This window comes from Octopus bimaculoides, chromosome 2, assembly GCF_046866305.1.
Source record: "Octopus bimaculoides isolate indiv1 chromosome 2, ASM4686630v1, whole genome shotgun sequence".
In the NCBI taxonomy this organism is placed as follows: domain Eukaryota; kingdom Metazoa; phylum Mollusca; class Cephalopoda; order Octopoda; family Octopodidae; genus Octopus; species Octopus bimaculoides.
The window spans coordinates 91,477,463-91,499,962 of record NC_142929.1 but is presented as its reverse complement, the minus strand read 5'-3'; the positions used below and the strand labels follow the sequence as shown (position 1 = coordinate 91,499,962).

Below are 22,500 nucleotides of genomic sequence, written 5' to 3'. Positions count from 1 at the left end.
TTGTGCACGTTTAACATACGTGATTGCAGGACTACTGATAAATAAGAAGTGGATCAACGCTACGGTTTTTCATTTTGAAATCTTCAACTTCACTTCCAGATTGTCATTGGCAAAATGGAAGAGCTAATCAGTATGTCATAATCATCAACCCTTGGGCATCCCAGCTTCGTGTCGTAGGACCCATCAGAACGGTTACTAGGTCTTCATAGCGAACAAATGACCATAATCAGAAGATTTCCCCTGGATGGGACGCCAGTCCCTCGCAGGGTTACTATTCTGAGTGGCTGATTGGATTGGAGCAAAGTGAAATAAAGTGTTCTCCACAGAACACAACGCACTGCCAAGTCGAGGAATTGAAACCACAGTCTTGCGATCGTGAGTGCAGCACTCTAGACACTATGCTGTCTACCCCCACTGCTAGTAACTCAGCTCACCGTTTAAGAATTTTTTGGTAACTTACACATATAATTTAATTGTACATGTAAAGAAAGAAAGAAAAGAGGTGATTATCTTTACAGGTTAATTGATGTAGTAAAAGTAAGTCTTGGAATCATAGGATATACAGAGTAATTGTATTCTGAAAGACGAGAAAATCTTCCAGTGATTTTACAAAATTGTATTTACTATTTTCTTTACCTGTGTTATTGTTGCTGTTGTTTAGTTCCATACCAGTCCTAACTAAACTGATCAATGCTAATCAAAGATATTCCAAACCCGATTATCTTGTCTATTTTCGTTTTAGCATTGTTAGACTCAGAATACAATATCCAAGATGTTCCCTTTAAAGGTTGCAGGGTGTGATTTGAAGACAATCTGGTTGTTATTTGTTTATAACGCGTTGGCTGGCCAGGTTGGAGATTCGTCAAGACTGGGTTGCATCAGCGTCACTCAGTTTAGTGAATGGTGTATTTGGTAAAAAGCCGGATAAACTCTACTTCAATAATATTTATGCATGTAATTAAACGTTCTCAGCTCAAAATCTATTAACGAAAATTTATATGGTCGAGAGAAGAAATAGCAGTAATATACTGAGGTCGATTTAATCAATTGTAGCCTTCCCCCAACCAAATGTGGGATTTTGCGTCAATGCTAGAAATCATTTACCCAACAGCCATAAAACCTGAAGGACACATCAGCTAGAATGTATTGGGAAAAAAGGCGTGACTGAAAAGCCTTCAGTTATAAGTCTGTTTCAATACATTTCATATGCTGGGTAAACAACAGCAGAAAAAAGAATAGTAGACGTACATAAAATGGATTACAGAGAGGGTAGAGCATTTGTGCAAAACAACAGAGAACTTTTTGTGATAAACTATTACATGTCGGTGCACAGTTCTCGACTCGGAGCAAAACTGCAGTTTATCAGAATATCGCGCCTAGCAACTTGGTCGACTCACTTGCATGCTATAGCTCTGGTCGATCAAAGCTGACATTAGACTACACAACAGCAGCAATACCAATCATTCACCACAATGTCGATTGATTCACAATTATGTTTGACTCTCAAAAAACAAAGTCGGTTATATAGTTTCATTACATTTATGTTCCTGGATATATGCCACATTTCAAATTAAAGAAATATTTCCTATTGAACGCTCGTTTCAGAACTAAGTTATGTATTTTTATGGTTCAGGTAAGAATTAACAGTAATCCATATTAAAGATATTTCCAATAATTATCATTCAAATAACAAAGCAGTATTGGTCCTAGCACATCACCTTGATGAACAGAAATTCTCTTGTTGGATAAGAGTATAGGAATGAAGGCACAGGCATCACTGAAAGAACTGAAGCACATTGCTAATAGTTCATTGAAACATACATTGCGAATCAAACGGCTAAGTTCGTTTTGAGTAATCTTCAACAAATTGCGTTAGTTATTATAGACAATAAAAGAAATATTTTTTCTGAATATATAGAATCTTTGCAGGAAAAAAATTCACCATTTTTGCAAGTCATCATTTTTAACAATAATATTTCACATTATTGTTACTGGGTGATTGGGAAAATTTCCTGTTTTGTGAGTCGCTGAGCGGTGGGGTTGCTCAGAAAATGCCCGAACAAGGGGAATTGTATTGGCAAATTTAGGCCCATAACTCTACTGAATGCAGAGTTCAAAATTTTGGCCAAGGTGTTAGTTGAGATTGGCGCTTGTCATCGTGGATCTGTTAGGTGAGGGACAACCATATGCCATCCCGAAGAGATCCATCCACGACAACCTCCACCTCATATCAACCTGACACGTGTGGGGACCTGATCAATATAGATCAGTCCAAAGCTTTCTATAGGGTCGACCATCTATACCTGGCGGCGGTCCTAAAGGCAGCTGGTTTTGGGTCTGTATTTAGGGGCTGGATCGCTGTGAACAGCGACATCTGTTCAGTGGTCAGTGTGAACGGTCACCTCTCAGAGCCGTACCACATCATGCGCTCGGTCCGGCAAGGTTGCCTCTTCCCGTCTCTCTTATTATTATTATTATTATTATTATTATTATTACTATCAATGATAATAATAATAATAATAATAATAATAATAATAATAATAATAATAATAATAATAATAATAATAATAACGATGATGATGATGATGATGATGATGATGATGATGATGATGAGGATAATAATAATAATAATAATAATAATAATAATAATAATAATAATAATAATAATAATAATAATAATAATAATAGGGTGATTGATTTGCAGAATACTTAGCGCTTCGTTATTTCTTCCGGAATTTTATGTTCTGAATTGAAGCAAGGACAAGTTCGATGTCTTATTCTTTTGGGCACCAGTCAAGCACCGTCGTCGATAGCATCGACTAAACCCTCCCCACAGCGTCTCTAGTTTTGTGCCTAATCTAGAAGCAATTATTATTAAGTTGGACTGTAGAATCAGTTGAGAGTCTAACGTATTGCCACTCCTTGTACTGTATTCTTCCATTAGGAAGTATATAATGCAGTAGTGGAGTCAGTATAAATGGCCGATTAACTTGCAGAGTTATAGCGTTGTCCCTCGGTCGAGAAATCTGAACAAAAACGTTCAGGTGATCTCTATGTGCAATAAGAAGTGAATTTCGATGAACGAAGTCCGTTACTACATTTTAATAGTCCTCTGTAGCTGTATTGCGCTTAGAAATATATTTCCGACATGTTACATCAATATGATCTTTTATATATGGAAAGTTTGTTCCTTGTTAAGACTATAAATATTTTCTCACAATATTTATTGAATGTTTTAGAGCAAGGATAATTTTTCATAAAACGATCTCTATTAAGTTATGTGATGAGTAATGTGAGTAATGTGGTGAGTAATGCCATGATACGTCCAAAAGTCTCAAATTCAATTTATATAAAAATATACTAAATTTAGTATTTATATCATTAAAGAACTATATACAACTTCAAAGCTTTTAAATTCATTTGAATTAAAATTTATTTCATAAGGCCTCAAACTTTTTATCGCACAGCTGCGACCTGGTCCTTGACTCAATTCCTCACCAAGAACTGTGTGGTATCTTTTAGCAAATAAACTTACAATATTTGTTTTAAAGCTTCAAGCCTTAATACGATATCATTTTGTAAACAGTTTGAGTGGTAGCAACCAAATACAATGATATATCTTTATATCAACAAAATATAAGGATAATATAGCTTAGAGAAATGTCATTTTACAATGATTTCTGTAGTCCACACCACAGCAAATAGACTGTTAGAAAAGGCTGGAAATGCCTTAATAGCATATGTATAGGGTTTTATCACAAATTTGGTTGATCATTGATCTTTCCACACTTAGGTGGCATCCATTTAGTGCTTCATTCATCACGTTTTATCGATCATTTATTTAGTGTAGTCAAACTGCTTTTAATTTACCACTATAAGTTATGTTGGAGAAGAGAATTTTTCAAATAGTGACCTGAATCGGTGATCATATATAAGCAATGTTTATTATCAAGTTAAACCAGTTCGTTATGGCATGGACATCACCAATTTTACTGATATACAACGGAGAAAGTGACAGAAGGAAAGTTGATGACAGTGAAATATAACTAGAAGGATAATGGATGTAATAAAACACATTTTAATGGCGGAATTGTAGGACAGCTGAGTAGAAAATTGTGTTCATGCCATTTGTAACGGTATTAATGCTCTAAGTAAAATAGTTCCTACAACGAATTGGAACAGGGTAGTAAACTTGATTCGTGACAAGTAATTTGAAATATCATAATGGTATATTATAATAATAAACTGATAAATATATTTTATCTTAAGGTAATGCACAAATAAACATATCATAAAAATATCCAATAAATCAAATAAATAACTGAATATGTTGCAAGAAGAGGAAAAAAACATGGCTGAATCAACAAAGTAAAAGACTAAGATAAAAATAATATCTAGTCAAACGGGTGGATCATCACATGCCAAGTTAACTTCAAAAAAACGCACAAAGGCATTCATTAAGTAACTCTAAACGTATACACTAATGGAATTATAGGCGTAGAACTGAAGTATAATGTTAGAGGATGTATCTGAAGAACACTAAGTATATTATCCGAGGAACATAACGTGACCATATCAAACATATTCATTAGGACGCCTTTACATGTATGTGTGTTTGTGTATGTATGTATGCGAAGCGTGCATGAGTGTGTGTGTGTTTGTGTGTGCACGTATATATATATATATATATATATATATGCGTATGTGTACCTGTATAGCGTTGTGCAAGTGATTTTGGAAGGATGTAGAGAGCACTCGATATGTTATATAGAGTAAGGATGTTTCTTGAAATATAATAGCTAGCAATAACTATTGTTCTGTAACTACGAAGTTGCAGGCCAACAAAGTTAATCATGAAAATCACAGATTTAGAACGTTAATCCTTTTTACTGTATTATTATGTATGTATGTGTATGTACATGTGTGTGAGAGAGAGGGAAAGGAAGAGGGAGCAAGAATGTATACGTGTTTGTGTATGTGTGCTTGTGTGTGTGTGTTTGTGTGTGTATGTGTTAAATTTAGGGTTGTTAATTTAAAGTGTTACAACCAACCACAAAGATTTACTGATGAAACAACTCAATTCTTTTAGCAGAGTCAATTTTCTTATAGCTCATTCAACCAAGCTGAAACTAGTAAAAGAGAGACAGAATATGAATATTTACATGTGTTGTTTACGCACACACACACACACACACACACACACACACACACACACACACACACACACACACACACACACATTGGTATATATATATATATATATATATATATATATATATATATATATATATATATATATATAATCAACACGTATACATGATACTTGTTCATATTACAACCTCTGTCTATCTGTCTCATTTCTTTCTCTCTCTCTCTCTCTCCCTCCCCTTCTCTCTCTCTCCATATATATATATATATATATATATATATATATATATATATATATATCATGTTCATAAATTTAATATTATACTGGACTAAAGTACGAGATAAGTATCCTTAAATATTATTATATTAATTAAATAGCAGCTTCCTAGTTTGATTACAGTGCGATTTAATGATATTTCAGAAGATAATGACTGAAATTTTACAAGTTTTTATCAAAGAAAATTAACCACTAGTATTTTACAAGGTCTAGTTAATACAGAATTATACTCCGTTGAATAAACAGCGAATAATCCCGAAAAACAATTCTGAAGACTAAGTCGGTACGAACAAGCGAAAGAGAAACCCATTTGACCGCTTGCTCTGCTAAAATATGGTAGACGAATGTCCGTCTTATAAGAATCTACTTTGTTAAAAAACAACCACAAGAAAACAAAAAGGAAGAGTCACTACATGATATTGTCGTAATCACATTATGTGTTAACACGTGATAGCCATTGTTCTAACGCTTCATTTGATAGCTCTACTCTATCAAAGCTGAACTGGAGTTAAGCAGCAAGAACAATAGCATCATCATCAGCAACAACAACAACAACAACAACAACAGCAGCAGCAGCAGCAGCAGCAACAACAATAACAATAAAAATGACCAGAAAACCAATCCTTTTCATTGTATCGTCATTGAATTATAACTAAACGGGAAAGCATTTTACAAAATAATGGCATATTTAGCCTTTATGAAACACTCTGGTGAACTGTACATACTGGATATCAATAGATAATTAAATATTTGATGATTCTGCTCACTGGTAATTTGCAAATAAACATTAATAGTCGTAAAGAAAGACCAAGCATTCTAGTAGCTTTATTGAAAGCCTAATGGCTATCATCCCTCTGATTTGTTTTGTAAAGGGGCCTCAAAAAATAAATTTTTCGAAGAACTGGTCTAGCCTGATTGAATACAAAACTGCTAAATCCAGTACCTCAAACAAAGAAACATCCACACGTCGCGCACCCGAGTATAGATTGAGTATAAATAAGAGATGTAATGTCTATTAGACTTTATTTAGTGCAACACGTTTCGACCTGTGTTATACATTTTGTATAATTTTTCCGCTATACTCATACATACATATATATGTGTATATATATATATATATATATATATATATATATATATATATATATATATATATATATATAAATATACATGTGTGTGTGTGTGTGAGAGTGTGTGTGTGTGCGTGTGTGTGTGTATGTGTGTAAATGGAATGCACTCCATGTAATTCAAAATATATTTACTATAGCGAGAAATCTAAATACAGCGAAGAAGATAGTAAAATATTACTTTTTAGAAAACATGTTCCATTCTTACTTCTTACATTCTTAGTAGAACGTTGAGAGAATTAAGTTTGAAAGACGAAAATAATAAATATTTAAAACTTTTAACGGAGAATGGGATTTTTGGGGCGTAAAAGTTTCCGTGAGAATTGGGGATACATTTTGTCTTCCAATTGCCTTTAACATGCAACTGTCGTTGAAGATTCAACTATTGATGAAACACTGTTTTCATCTTTGGAAAAATGTGAAATTCTTTTGGTTCTTTCCCAGCTGATTGAATCGTTATAACGTCAAACGAACCACCTGAAGGCATTTTTTTGGAATTTTTACGTTCTCAGTCCAATTCCAACTGCTGTCTATTTGCCTTTAATTCTTTTTGGATCGATAAATCAAAATACCTCTTAAGCATTAAGGTCGAGGTTATCTCAACTAAAACCCTCCCGTCAAATTTGCTGACGTTGTGTCTAAATCAAAAACCATCATTATAAAATATGAATTATTACTGTTCCAGAGAAGAAATTCTTCAAATTCAATAGTTTATGTTTTTCTCTATTTGCAGTACGACGCTGTATCAGTACAGGACAACAATTCAGTATCTCGCGCCAAAATGAGTTTACGCAAAAATGAAAGATCGAAACAGAGACTATCTGGAGTTCAAGAAAACCAAGGTTAGTTCAAATATTTTGTTACTATACACACACCCACACACACATACAATCACTCACACAAACACTGACACAAACACTAAACACTGAAGAGATATTTTATATTATATAATGTTTCAACAAGCATGTATGTAATACTGACAGCAAGTTGAAGAAACATGTGTTTTATAACCCATGTAATGCGATATATATTTTCTGTATTTTATCAAACGCATATATATATATATATACATACACATACATACTAATATACTTATAAATAAAAACAGTGGGGCAATATGAGTTTATGAGAGTCAACTGTTAATGTGATATGTGTAGCTTGAATTGATATGCACTCAGCCAAACTGTATAGATATAATCTATGCTTAAAACACAAATGTTGCTCTCCCTTAGTTCCTCGTCCTTTCTCTCCGTCTCTCTGTCTTTCACCTTCTGTTTGTGTGTGTGTGTGTGTGTGTGTGTGTGTGTGTGTGTGTGTGTGTGTGTGGAGGGTGTGCGTGTATCGCTCTGCAAGATGAAGCCGGCAATATTTGTACGAATTACAACTTGTCATCGTTGTTATATAAACAGTGTCTACTCGTAATCTTCTTGCAGAGAGTACAAGTAGTTAGAGAGAGAGAAAGACAGAGAGAGAGAGAGAAAGCGAGAGAGAGAGAGAGAGAGAGTAGCTTATTGCTACTTATAAAAAAAAAATGCTACGAGTAACAGGCTCCATTTCTACAGATTTGCATATCTGTTCAATTGTATAACCTCCTGGCAGCAGGCTGGTAGAATTATTTGAACACATTGCGGCATTTCTTCTGTTTCTTTAAATTTTTTAAGTTCAAATAACGCTGAAACCAACTTTGACTTACATCCACTGGACAGCGGTAAAAAAAAAGTGCCAGTTAAGCACAAGGGTTGATATAATCGAGTTGCTTCTCTTCTCGAAATTTATTGGCCTTCAATTCTGAAACGGACCAACATCCTGTTAAGTGTGGTCGTTGTGATTCCGACCGGTCATTTATATGATAGAAACTGGGGTTCCGGCCTTATGAAGCCTAGAACTTAAGAAAAAACAAAAATGATCTACGTATACAATGAAATTGAATGTAAGTCTTAAGTAGGCATGCGTTATTGTTCACAACTCATAGTGACACACACAAACGTTAGTCACTGTATAACTTTAGTTATTTTGGTTAACACACGCTGCCAGTGAATTTACTTCTCTCTATGTAAAAGGATAAGATCGTGGCATCTTACTGATAGTATTTTTACAGGCAGCTTTACGCTTTAAGCTGTATTTTATCCCTGTGCTGGTGACGGCCGTGATGAGAAGACCAGTAAGTGCACCTTGTAAGTTCGAAAGAGCGAGCCAACACGACTAGAGGTATTCTCGAGTCGATTTCATAGGGGCAGCCTTGTGTTTTAGACACAGGGCTTGTTTAAACAGTAATGCTGAATGTACATTTAGTGAATGCTCGTAGAGGATATACATATGAAAAGAGAGGGGCGAAAACAGCTAAAGCTCCGCGAAGCTCCGGCAGGGGGTGGTGTCGAACCCTGCTGTACTCTCTCACCACAACTTTCTCTCACTCTTTCTTCCTGTTTCTGCTGTACCTGTATTTCAAAGGGCCAGCTTTGTCACACTCTGTGTCACGCTGAATCTCCCCAAGAACGACGTTAAGGGTCCACGTGTCTGTGGAGTGCTCAGCCACTTGCACGTTAATTTCACGAGCAGGCTGGAACCCTGGTCGTCGTAACCGCCGGAGTGCCACGACGATAAATGTACAGTAACGCTTCGATATACGAGTTATTTTGCTCCCGGAGACCGCTCCGAAAGCGAAAACTCGTAAAGCAGAGCGATAATTTCCCACAGTAGCAATGTTATAAATCGTAATTCGTTCCCAGAAAAATATTTTACCTATAAAATTCATAATACCCGTAAATAAATTGCAATAAAAGAACAGTAGAGTTTATAGAATATTTTATGTAAAGTAAAAAGACGGTCATGATCATTTATAATAGAATACATTATTACTATAATCGTTTTCTGAATCACTTTCACTCGCACTACACTGGTGCACATCATCACTTGTAGAAGCGATCGCCGATTCACAAGCACGCGTAGACAGACTTGTAGATTTCTTTTTAAAAAAACAAGTCTAGATTTCATTACTTAGAAAAAGCATTTTTTCGCTCGCTCTAAATTTCTCGGTAACACGAAGAAGTATTTGTTATGATAGTAAAAATTTTTACATAACGTTCAAAATTTGGATCTTGAACTTGAAAAATTTTAAAGCGGGGTCTCGTAAACCAAACCCTCGTAAGGTGAGGCATTACTGTAAATGCTTTCCCAAATGTAATTGCACATCATGTATTAAGTCCCGATGAAGCTATAGGGTGATGAAGAAGCATTAAACTGAGTGTAGTGCATCTTATAGCAGAAACAGCCAGTAAGCGAAGGAGGTTCGTTATATAATATCTTTTCCAATGTCACTTTAATATATATATATTGTAATGAGTTATAAGTTTATCCATGCTTCCACGCATGAATTGGTTAGCTAAATATTGTATATATATATATATATATATATACAGGAGAGTATTGGTTCGCTTGATTGTGTATTATTTGTAAAATATAACGTGTCTTGAATGACACGACAATGCAGAGTGGACTATAATAACTGTTATAATTTAATTATCAATATTATATCAGACTATGGATAATTAAATTATAACAGTTATTTATAGTCCACTCTGTATTGTTGTGTTATTCAAGACGCGTTATATTTCACAAACACACACACACACACACACATATACATACATATGTGTGTGTGTAATCATCGCAATAGTTAACAAATGCCTTTTGTTAGAGTTATAAATACAAGAACATGTCCCATATTTACAAAATCGTTATGATATTTCTTTCTGAGATATGCAGTCGGCATATTTTATGTTAAAGACAGGCGATATAAAAATACAGTACAAGAGATGTGTGAGCACAGCTTACACACGACTTCTCATAAACCCGAAACGCCTACACGTTATAATTTAGAAGATGAATTGATATGAGAAATAGTGGAATGATATTATCAGTTGGCCGAATACTATTCTCCTATTTGCTTTATTTTAATGGTTCGGTTTTCTTGTTACGATTAGAAATTGTCAGTCTCTTTTTTCTCAAATTGATTATTTTGCAACCGCTGGTCTTCTAAAGTTACGACTCCCTATACACATACATTTTCATTGTTGTTGTTGTTGGTAATATTGTAAGTTGATTTACGACTGTTTATTTCCTGTTGACTTTAGGGTACTTCTCTGGAGTTAGTGCTAAAGATGATAGAAATTGTTAATTTGCCAAAATATTTAATCAATTGTTTGTGGAGATTCTTCTACAATTTTATTAAAAATGCATTTTTAACAAAAGCTCTGAACTTTTGCATCAGATATAATCTTTGGTGCAATGGCAGATTCTAGGATATAGAATTGTCTGGTCATGAATATTAAGAAAGTTTATTGGGAAGCTAGCAAAGATACCTGGCGTTGCTCTGGATTAAAATGGCATAGTTTGTATATACATTACAATTATGTTAACAGGTGATACTGGAAAGTGCAGCATTTGCGACTAAACATTTGTGGAGCAAATTATGGGCTAATTTGACTAAGCGACATACCATGCGTCTGTTTGGATTATTCCAGGTCCTAACCTTACATGAAAATTGGAGTGGTGGGTATGTGATTTTTGAACGCACTGAAAAGCTATCAGTGGATATACTCTCCTTTGCGGCAGTCGGCGCTGCGTCTAACACGACTCATTGCCTGAAATTTTGACACTTCCTTCGGATTTGTTGTCCTACATCACTCATAAAGTAAATTTGGTGGAACCGGTTGTTCATTTATTGGTAACGGGGAACCAATAAGGTGATAGACTTGCTCTTGAACTTTGAACATCGGCGTAAATCCATGTTCGACTATCTCCTAAGATACACCAAACGATGTTATTTGAAATTCAGAATTGTATTGCGTGATATTATTCAGAAAATCCTTTGACTGGATGGAAGGGCCTTCCAGAAGATCCATAAGAAGTTGAGTAGGAGCTAGCATGCTGACAACATTACCATACCTCCAGGAGTAGGACAAGCCATTAATTTCATTTGGAAATTTTAAACCTTTGCAGAAACGACAATTTGAGTTTAGCGACTAAATATTTGGACAATTTGGACAAAATTGTCATTTTCATAAGAATGGGATAGATCATATCTGAAAGTAGCTCCAGGATTTGTGAAAAACGAATTTGTACGTAGTCTGTTTCACGTAAAGCAGATGTTATATTGTTTTAATCCAAATGGAAAAAAATGTACATGTTGACATTCACAATTTGTAAAATTTGATTTGGTCGAGCCGTTTCAGAATGCATACGGAACAGACAGACAGAGAGGCAAATAATTATATATATATAGATATATTTGTATCTATACTTTCATTACACACGCACACACACATACACACTCACACACACATACACGCACACACATATATCAAAACTTTGTGTGTGTGTGTGTATGTGCTTGTAGCATTTAAGGTGTTATGTCTGTTCGCCTCCCTGATTTACCAGGAAAGGTTATGTGTTTTTTTTTCGGAAATAAATTAGTTCAGGAGGAAATCTGAGATAGACATATGTAAAGGTTTTCATATTAATTGAAGAATTATCTACTACTGTTTCCTATAATTCATGTAGTTGCGTAATTTATATACTTCCCTATAATATTATTCAATTTTAAGGAATGTATATGTCTATCATGTACTCTTTATTTATTTGTTGATGCATAAACCATCTGTAGTTATTTTCATTGTTGGCTTGATATTACAGTTGATGTAGAAAAGATTCTTATCATTATTTATGGCATGGCTGTATATCGCCTGCATTGACATATGATAAATTTTGCTGGAAATGACACGAAGAGCTTTTTAAAAAGAATATTTTTTCTAAATCATTTAGACAAAGAAATGACTAGTTTAGACAAAGGGCGAAGTAGAAAGGAAAGGAATAGGAAATGCAGAATAGCTTCTAGCTCTAATATACATCCATATTTAAGAAGGATATTATCTACATATGTATGAATGTAATCTGTCAATTTATGCATCCTTTTAGTTTTATTTATTTATGCATGATGTCTTTGTTTCTTACACTATATGTGTGCATAGTTTTCAATATGTCTCCATGTCTGTTGATCAGCATGTCAGTCAGTCAGTATTTATAGTTCAGCATGGTTATATGATTATATACGAGAGCCATCTATCTGCTTTCATCGAGGTTCATTGAATTTGTTTTCATATCTAGTCATATATCACTTCATATTTTAAGCACGTGATTAATTCCGAAAGTTTTTTTTTTTTTTTTGCAGAAGCATTTTAATGATGTCATTGTTTGTTTCATTGTTATCATGCAAGAAACATCTACATTTTAGTGCGCGCGCGCACGCGCACGCACGGATACATACACACACACACACACACACACACACACACACACACACACACACTCACTTTATAATGTTTGGTTGTTTGAAAATATTCCATTATTTCTCTTAGCTTCAAGTTACCATCATCTATATTTCATCAGGAAATATTTGTTTGCCAGGAAGTTTTTCATTTTTAAATGTCAGGGATTTCTTGTCAAACATGGGACAAAATAAGCATTTGGAATATTCAAACTGGTATATAATCGCACAATTTGACAAATAATAACAATAATAATATATATGTATATATCATCGGATGAATGTATGTTCATCTTTTAATTGGAAATTTTTCCTAAAATTTCTAATGTCTTTTCTTCATACTTTACTTTCGATTGATTTTATAAAAAAAAATCGTATAGATATGAAAGCTTGTATTGAAATTATTAGTATATGACTTAACTTATTAAACAAAGTTCAACAAATTCATTCATATTTATATAATGAAGGAGATTGGATGTTAAAATGGATTATAGTTCTTATTTTTCATATTTCTATACAAGTGTTTCATACGTATGGACCCAGATATTCATTTATGATAGCCAATTATGAATATCTGGGTCAATTTGTATGAAACAATTGTATAGCAATCTGAAAAATAAAAACTATAATCGTTTTAACATCCAATCTCCTTCATTACATAAATATGAATGAATTTGTTGAACTTTGTTGAATAAGTTAAGTCATATACTAATAATTTCTCTACAAGCTATATATACATACACACACACACACACACACACACACACACACACACACACATATATATATATATATATATATATATATATATTATATAAATGCCTCGTAGATATTGGATATTGAAGATTGTTTCACTAATCGGATATCAATTTAGTTCTAGACTTGAGAAGCACTGATGTGTTACGCTGTACCAAACTTTTATTTCCCTTACTCCGCTTCTTTTTCAGTCTTATTTTCCCTCGCACTTTCTCTCTTTATCTCTCTCCCTTTCACTCCAATATTTCTCCTACTCTCACGATAATAGATGTTTAATTGTCTGTAATTTCTACTTCTCTGCCAACTTTTCATAAAGTCACCTCAATCACACACCAATAATTATATTTTTCCACCAAATCGTATTAAGCTATTCTAAATATATCGTCCATATGTTTCTTACCACGACTGCATTCTACGGGATGGTATAATTTCAAGTTAGTCCAAATATTAACTGAAGCTTCTTAAAAATATTGACAGATTTAAAAAAGAAATCTCTCCTATATCAACAATATTTAACCTGTCAATTATCTCAAGTCCTTGTCCGTGAAACATCAAGAAGAAAATAACACTTCTTCAGTCTTTGGAATTTACATATTTACATACTTACATACAAACATAGGTATACAAGTGGAAATTTGTAAAATAGTTCTCCGTGTGAAGGCCCTGGTCATATAATACACAGAGAATACGCACACAAACGCACGCACGTAAAATAATGAGTCACAAACAGAGTTATATATCAACGTGACACGCATATTCACTACGTGAGTGCACGCACAAACGGGAGCACAGTATATACATATATGCGTCCATCAAACAATCACGATAAACACAAACTCCAGAATCGGTCTTGTCTTAAAGAAAACAGCCTCGTCACTGTGTTAGTGACCAGTTTGAAGTCTCCAAAGCAAAGACCAATTAACAAATCTTAAAGCAATAGCATACATACATGGATGCATGCATACATACATACATACACACATCCTCATAACGCACACACGCACACACATATACGTATATATACAACCATACATATATACATACACACATGCATACACACACAGACACCCACATTTATGTGTATACGTATATATATATATATATATATATATATATATATATATATATATATATATATATATATATATATATATATATATATATATATGACAGTCTGTTAAAGACTGTCATACCGGCCATGACGAAGGGAAATAGCCCTGAAACTCGAGTCGCCTTTATATATATATATTTATATTTATATATTTATATATTTGATCCTTTATATTGAACACTCAATATTTCATCTACATTCAATACTTTATTTCATGGTGCCATCCATTTTTATTTTATTTTATATTATATATTGTATATTATATTATATATTGTATATTCCATGTTCTATACCCCACATTAGTTCTGCAGGAATATAAATAAAACATAAAAAACAGACAGTGTTGGAACTCTTTTAAGCAAAATAATATATTCCTCTATACACAATCATACAAAAAAATCCACCTTTTTTGTATTTATTTTTACTCGCATATATATATATATATATATATATATATATATATATATATATATATATATATATATATATATATATACATACACCCCTACATACATACAGAAAGATAGACACATAGATAGATACATAGGTGTATTTATGGATCGGTGGATCGGTGGATCGTTGTATGTGTGCATGAGAGTATATATCGTTGTGAACGCATGTCAGAATATATTTGTTTGTGATATAAATGATAGAAAATAGAATTATATAGCTATAATATATATATGAGAAATACTGTAATTAACAAAAGACCACTGAATGAAATCTCATCATAGAAGAACATATAAAAAAGAAATGAATAATAATAATAATAATAATAATAATAATAATAATAATAATAATAATAATAATAATAATAATAATAATAATATTGTAACCTTTCAAGTGATTTCCGTATTCCAAGATGTATTGTCCATGCATTGACACGCTTACTCCCAGATACGTAGACTTATATGGTTAACTACGTATGTCATTATTTGTTGAGGTATTTATGTTTCTATTTCACTGTTTCAATCCATCTGAGTCGGTGTAGCGTCGGACCAAATTAACTGTAGTATTTTTTCTCTCACCGAGGCCAAAATTTCTTTTCACTCTTCGGCGTCAGCAAATACCAGTCCAAAAGTAGATTTGATTCTTCCCTCTTTTGCCCTCTCCTTCTTTTTTAGTGTCCCTTTCTGAGGAGCAAACCGCTATGCCAGATAAGGTGAGAGGCAAGCCGCCATAGGTTTATATGCCCAATATGAGCTCTATGTCACATCGGTGCCCCTACGATTCCAACAGAGATTCAAGTTCCTGTAGCAATGCAAGATGAGCCAATATCCCTAGCAGATTTCCGTGACTAGTGAAACTCATATCGTTAATGTTCCGTATAGACTGTTGCGAATTTAGGAAAGAAATGAACGACCAGATTCCAGAAAGACAATATTCTAGGTTGAAAGGTTTGGGTATTGTGGTTAGTACAAAAAAATGGTAATTGGGTTCATGAAAAGCCTAGGAAGTGTAGAGACGAGTGACAATGAGGGGCCTGAGTGTTGAAAGTGCGAATGTAGCCATCACTGTGAAGCAGAGATCATTATATTAGAGGAGGAAAGACCATTGTAGAAAAGAAAAGAAAGCGTGAATAACAGTATATCTGTAGGTCAGAGACTAGGAATTAGATATTTACCTATCAATATATCTCTTTATATCCCTCTCTATTGCTTTCATTTCCCTGCTTCTACCTTTTTCACAGACACACACATATTTATGTATGTGTTTATGTATGTATGTGAGAGAGAAAGAGAGAGAGATAAATATAGACATACAGATGAAGAGAGCCGAGTAAACAGAGACTGAGTTGAGTGACTCGAATACCTTTAAAGCTATCTATTATATATTTGAATAAAAATCCTTTGTGGGTGTATAAGTTCCTAAAATTTAAGTTACATTCAAATCACATCCTCCACTGCAATTATATAAAGTGAAACGTTTAACCGGTTGAAAATCTTAGTTTCCTTCGGCTTTAATTTACCTCGAATAATAAATTTGAAAGTAAAGTATTAAAATCAATGTCATTAAAATCAATTCGTTTTATAGAATATCTTCACCATAGACAATGAAGGAAATATGCTCTTGAAATGTTAATACAATGTTTCGAATTATTCAGAATAAACGCTTCTTGCCAGAATTGCAAACGTTCTTCTTTACAAAGACCAAACTGTGATGTAGATAAAGGAATTCGATGAAATGATTAGTGTACGTCTTATGGATCCAATCTTTGTTCATACAGAACAGTTTTAATTATCTCAATAAAAGAACCTTACAGCTCTTTATTTTCCAAATATAACTTTAAATTTTCAAAATGCAATTGCTAATGCTATTGATTTTCCAATGTTAACTCACTGTGCATAACACGGATAGTTAATTAAAACATCAAAATGAAATCCAGTACTGATAATAGAGTGGTATAGTTTAATTTGAAAGTAATCAAATCCCTTTTTCTATTCCTTATCTTGCAAATATATAAAATGTTAATTTGAAACCATCAAAATACAAATTAATAAACGCATCAACATTTGATTTCAATATTCATTTGACATTCAAAACCACTTCTGCAACACTTTAAGACAGTAAGGTTATATCTTCTCACCCCGATGAATCAATTAAATGAAACAGGCTTGTTACATTTGCACCAAGCGTTTCCTATTACACTGAATAAACTATTCACATTTAAAAGCTTATTGCTCTTAATTTCTCAATCGATATCAATCCAAAGATTTTTAATCCAGCGTTCTTAATATCTGTTACATCATTGTAACCTAATTTCCATTTCTTTAAAAAGTTAGACTTCTATTTTTCATGCAACACCTCATTTATAGTCATTGGAGTAGAATTACTGGACCGTTCTCCACACTTCTATTCAAAATACTAAGATTATAACATAACCAGTAAGTGGACATTTCTTGAACTCTATCAGAATCATTAGCATCTCCGGAGTTTCTTCGAGTTAGAAACTGAATGCAGTCTTCTTATTTACAGAGCGAACTTTCTTCGCAATGTATCATTCAGAAGGTTAATGTAATCTATATGTGATGAAACTGAATCGTGATCTTTCTTCTCTCACAAGTGATTCTTCGAAGATTTCGATTTCTATGTTTACTACAAGCATCTAATATGTGTACAAGAGATTAAATTTATTTTAACTATTTTTATAGAAGAATATAAACTAGTAGCTTGAGATGGGTATAGCAATGGAAATAACCATTTCTCAAATAATATAGGAGTATATCTAGAACGGTGTACTGCTACATACATAAATGAAAATATCCAATAAGACACCAAAAACAAGAGCGTTCATCTAATTGTTTAATTTTCCTTCTCTAACCTATTTGAACCACTAAATTTCAGACACTCACATTCATGTCTGTGTTTCTGTCACTCCTATAATGGTCTATGCTCTTGTAAACAAGCTATCTGAATATCTTCTCCACCTAAATTCTCCTGGCGCACCCATATCCCCCAACGTCCATTGCCCTCACTGTGTTTCACTTGCTTTAACTACTATACATGTTTATTCTTTCCGATAATTGCAATTCTCTGTAATTCTCTCGCTACCCAGATTTTTTTTCTGCTGGTATCTACGAAAAGATACTCAAATTAAGCATCAACTGCATCGATTTTATCAGTTTGGGAAGGTCTGAAAATGTCCTGGGAATTGCCTCACTTCCGTATAAGAGAACGTGAGAACACGTAACTCAACTTAATATTCTTTTACATCAAATTAAGTAATTAATGTTTTGTTTAACTATTTCATAAGAGTATATTTATAGCCACATTTACTTTTAAAAGTTGATCTTACAAAGCAAATCTGTTCATTAGTTTTCAATATTTAGCAAAATAATCCATTACTTTCTTTTTATAGTAGTTCTTTAAATTGTTTTTAAACAGACTTTATTGACAAGATCTGAATTTATGGATAAGTTAACATTACATAAAATTTAAATATATCTGAAGGACTCGTGTACTCATATGGATAGCTGAGATACAGTGTATCCTTGTAAGCATAAACCTAACAATATTGAAGAAAAATCAGAGAGCTTTGTATTTGATTCTTACTGTTAAACCTTTGATTTTCTGACTGCTGATAAATTCCCATTCCAGTTTCCATGGCTAAAGTGTGAGCTTAGGTTAAATACCGTCTCATTTAATAATCCGTTATTTTAACGTAGTGGTTCCATTCTTTAGTAAATTAGCTCTACACGAGATTTTCCAGCTTTATAGTTAAAATTACATATGCATTTGTGAATGTATTGTAATTTATGACGATGTTACCGTAGATCTACCTAATTCGGGAGAACAATGTTTACTTTCTGATTGTGATTACTTCGAGTCTAAAATAAATAAAGGAGAACCTTTATACAGAATGTTTCCCAGGACAAAATAGATGAATCAAGTTATCACAAAATAGTCATCTGGGAAGTCAGTAATTCAAATACAATAAGTATTTTGGAAAATTTGAATACTAACAATTTGTTAAAAAAACTTTGTCACAGTTGAAGTTCAGAATAATTTGCTCAAATTAACGATTTGTTTTTCTTAGCTAAAAAAAGTGAGAATATAAATAGCCCTAGGTTTTTAGAATGTACATTATGCACTCCTGAAAAATGAAGGCACTTGAATGAAACCAAATGTGAAGTGAGGATAAATTTTGGTTTAACACTGAAGTCACTGAGTAAGATAACGTCTGCTATATTTACGACTGTTTTAGGCACAAAGTAAGTTTGCTATCAGTGCTGCCTTAATAATAGAATTGACAATATGTGAGTCAAAATGTAAACTTCAATCTCCAGACAGTTCTGTATGAAACAGAACTTAAGCAAATAAGAGATGAACAGCAATGTGATGTAAGTAAGAACAGAAGACATGAGGAAATACAGAAATAAATAGGTAGAACTGAATAAATACAACATTAAATGCATGTATAATGATTATGTAAAAATCTCAGTTGATCGTTGGAGTCAAAAGGAGAAGACTGATGCTAGTCACTTTCTGAGTTAGATAATAGGTCAAATTAATATATGTTGATTGGCCTGCAGGAATTATCTCAGGTAGTTCATGATAGCAAGGTATGAAATTTCGAAAGAGGTAATGTGTAATGAATGGTAAGAAAAAAAAATGTTTATTAAATTTAAAGTGATGAACATTCAATCACTTCACCTGGAAATGCATGTTTTAATGTCTAAACAAATTGATCGTGTTTAGAGAGAATAGCATGTTACGTGTATTCACAGATTTTCCAAGTGAAAAGAAACTAATTTTAATGTATTACAGTCAACTGTATTAGAGACGAGTTTCTAACAGTAAGATTCGAAAAAAGTATGTGTTGTGGAAAGCTTGTAAAAGAGGAAATGTGTACAAAATGTTCTGCACGTATACCTCATGTATTTGTGAGAGGAATAGGATATATACGGTATAAAGTATTACTATTAATATTATATCTAGATAGTTCATAAAATGTATTACGTGTAAAAGGGACTCAATAATCAGTTCTCTTAGTAAGTTGGGCTCTAATTGCACCTTCGGAAGTCCTCTGCTTTTAACTGTGAAAGAATTTCGTTATGAAGAGTGACAAATAACTAAATTGTATAACGATGTTGTCCATCTAGGTTTTCATTCCTTACCTCCTTTTAGCTGGATTTTGTTTGGAATAGATTTCCAGCAAAATCGTCAAGCATGCATCTAGTATTTGAATTAACCAATGCGAGATTAATTTAAAGAACCCCGACATTTTTATAATGTGATAAAAGTAATTAGTTTTTCAAGGAATTCGATTACCATATATTATAATTCTTAATTAGGGCGGTAATATCTTAAAATTTTTAGCTCCTCCGACAAAATGTCTTGCTGTATACCTTTGTTCTTACGTTCTGAGTTTATATTACTCCCGAGTTAAACTTTGCTTTCTAACCGTCCGGGGATAATAAAATAAAGTACAAGCCCAGAACGGTGAGTTCGTGGACTTCTTAGAACACTGGTAATATTGTTGTGCTGTATTTGTTCCAGCTCTTCGTGCTCTGAACTTCCAAGTACGAGTGATATATTTGTCTGTACCTTAGTTATAGTCAGTCAACATGGACATTCATATCCTCTTCAATTATTTTTGCACTAAACATTTTCTGAGGGTGCTGCCAGGTTTTCGGGCGAAACGATAATGAAATAGTACAGCAGACGTGTTCCCATATTCATATGTTGTGTAGTACATGATAAGTAAGTGACGGTACCGGATGTGTGTTCGAATTAAATTTCATAAATTTAGCATTAAGAGTGATGCATTATTCGACCAACTTGCAATTTCCATAATGTATATTTAAACGTTTAAATAAGGATTTTCATTTCATTTATATTTGAGTACAATGAAAAACGTTTGAGAAAAATAAATGAGAAATTTTTCCTACAGATTGAACTTCGCTTATATTTTGTTGCGTACGTCACATTGCTTTCCTTGCGGCCTTTTAAGTTATCAAAACAATTAAGTAAGAAATCTAGTAGAATGTTTTAAATTTCACTCCGACTTTGCAACTGAAAATCGGTGGTTTTAGGCGATGTAAAACACCAGTTATAAAATCAAATCGAAAATCTTGAACTAAATACCTTCGTGGGTTTATCTATTGCTTTGGAAAACTTGTGGAAGAGAGTAGCGACATTTATTAAGCCAGTTGTTTAAAAAATGTATTACAGTGGAATATACGAGTTACGTATTGATAAGAGTGTAATTTCTTTGGATCTACACTATAAAAATATATTAATAAAACTGGACCAATAAGGGGACCTTAAAACCATTGCTCGACTTACTAAAACTAGTAGCCCATCCTTCTACAAGTCAAACGCTATCATCTTCAAAAAATATATACTGGACAATACAAAAGATGAGGTGGTCATGACTGGAACTCCTTTGATTATATGTATGCTAAATTAAGCTAACCGTGAACTAAGCGACAATAACGGTATTAATTATGAAAGGAAAAATACACACAAAGGAAGCCTAAAATTTGCAAAGAATAAATGGAGAACAAAAATGTGACGGAAATGAGAGAGGAGAACACGTTGAAAAACAAAGCATGGGACGGTGAGAAAATTATGTTATTTTTGTTTCTTTTGTAAATTAGATGACAGATGTAATTTCCTGTATTGCCTTCAGTCACCTTTCAAATTAAAAACCTTCTAATTCTCATACTAGTAGTTGCATTACTGCCACTAATTAAAAGACTTACTCTTCAAGCTCCCCACTTCTCTCCTTGCATAAATTTCAGTGAAACACAATTAGTTTCTATAGCTACTAAAGTTAATCATTTTTATTCCATCTTTACACAAATGTTCACTATAGATAACTATTCATTATCTCCCATCAAACTCTTCTTTGCTCATTCGCTCACATAACAAGACGCCAAATGCTCTTGACATGGCATTACATTTTCTAACACACAAATTTTTCATCATGTTATTCTAACTTCGGTTGACTATTTATCACAGCAACTCATGCATCCTTAATGCGCCAATATATTTTTCATATGGAAGATAATATTAGGTTCAATAACCTACACGCAAAACGAGAATTAACTCACAGTTCTTGTTTCAAGCTGACAACTACTAGATTTTCATCAGTCTCTTGTCACAACGCCTTTAAGTGTTAGAGATGTGTTAATGGAAGGCTGTAAACGCGAAAAATCCTTGAATTGTGAAAAAGCTTCGCACTCTCACTAGCTTTGGCCTCTCAGAAAATAGTGCCCAGGAGGATAATGACTTCACAAAGACATGTGCA

At 33.3% G+C, this 22,500-nt stretch overlaps 1 protein-coding gene across 7 annotated transcripts in view; it reads left to right on the top strand.

Annotated features, from left to right (window-relative positions):
• The window catches only part of LOC106874430 (1-phosphatidylinositol 4,5-bisphosphate phosphodiesterase epsilon-1), a 1,217,386-nt gene that overhangs the window by 502,414 nt on the left and 692,472 nt on the right, over positions 1–22,500 (top strand). For all 7 annotated transcript variants that reach the window (XM_089347149.1, XM_052978429.2, XM_052978428.2 and 4 more), the window contains one exon: positions 7,286–7,394. In XM_089347149.1, the coding sequence (XP_089203275.1) occupies positions 7,286–7,394 (109 nt within the window). The remainder of the gene's footprint in view (positions 1–7,285; positions 7,395–22,500) is intronic.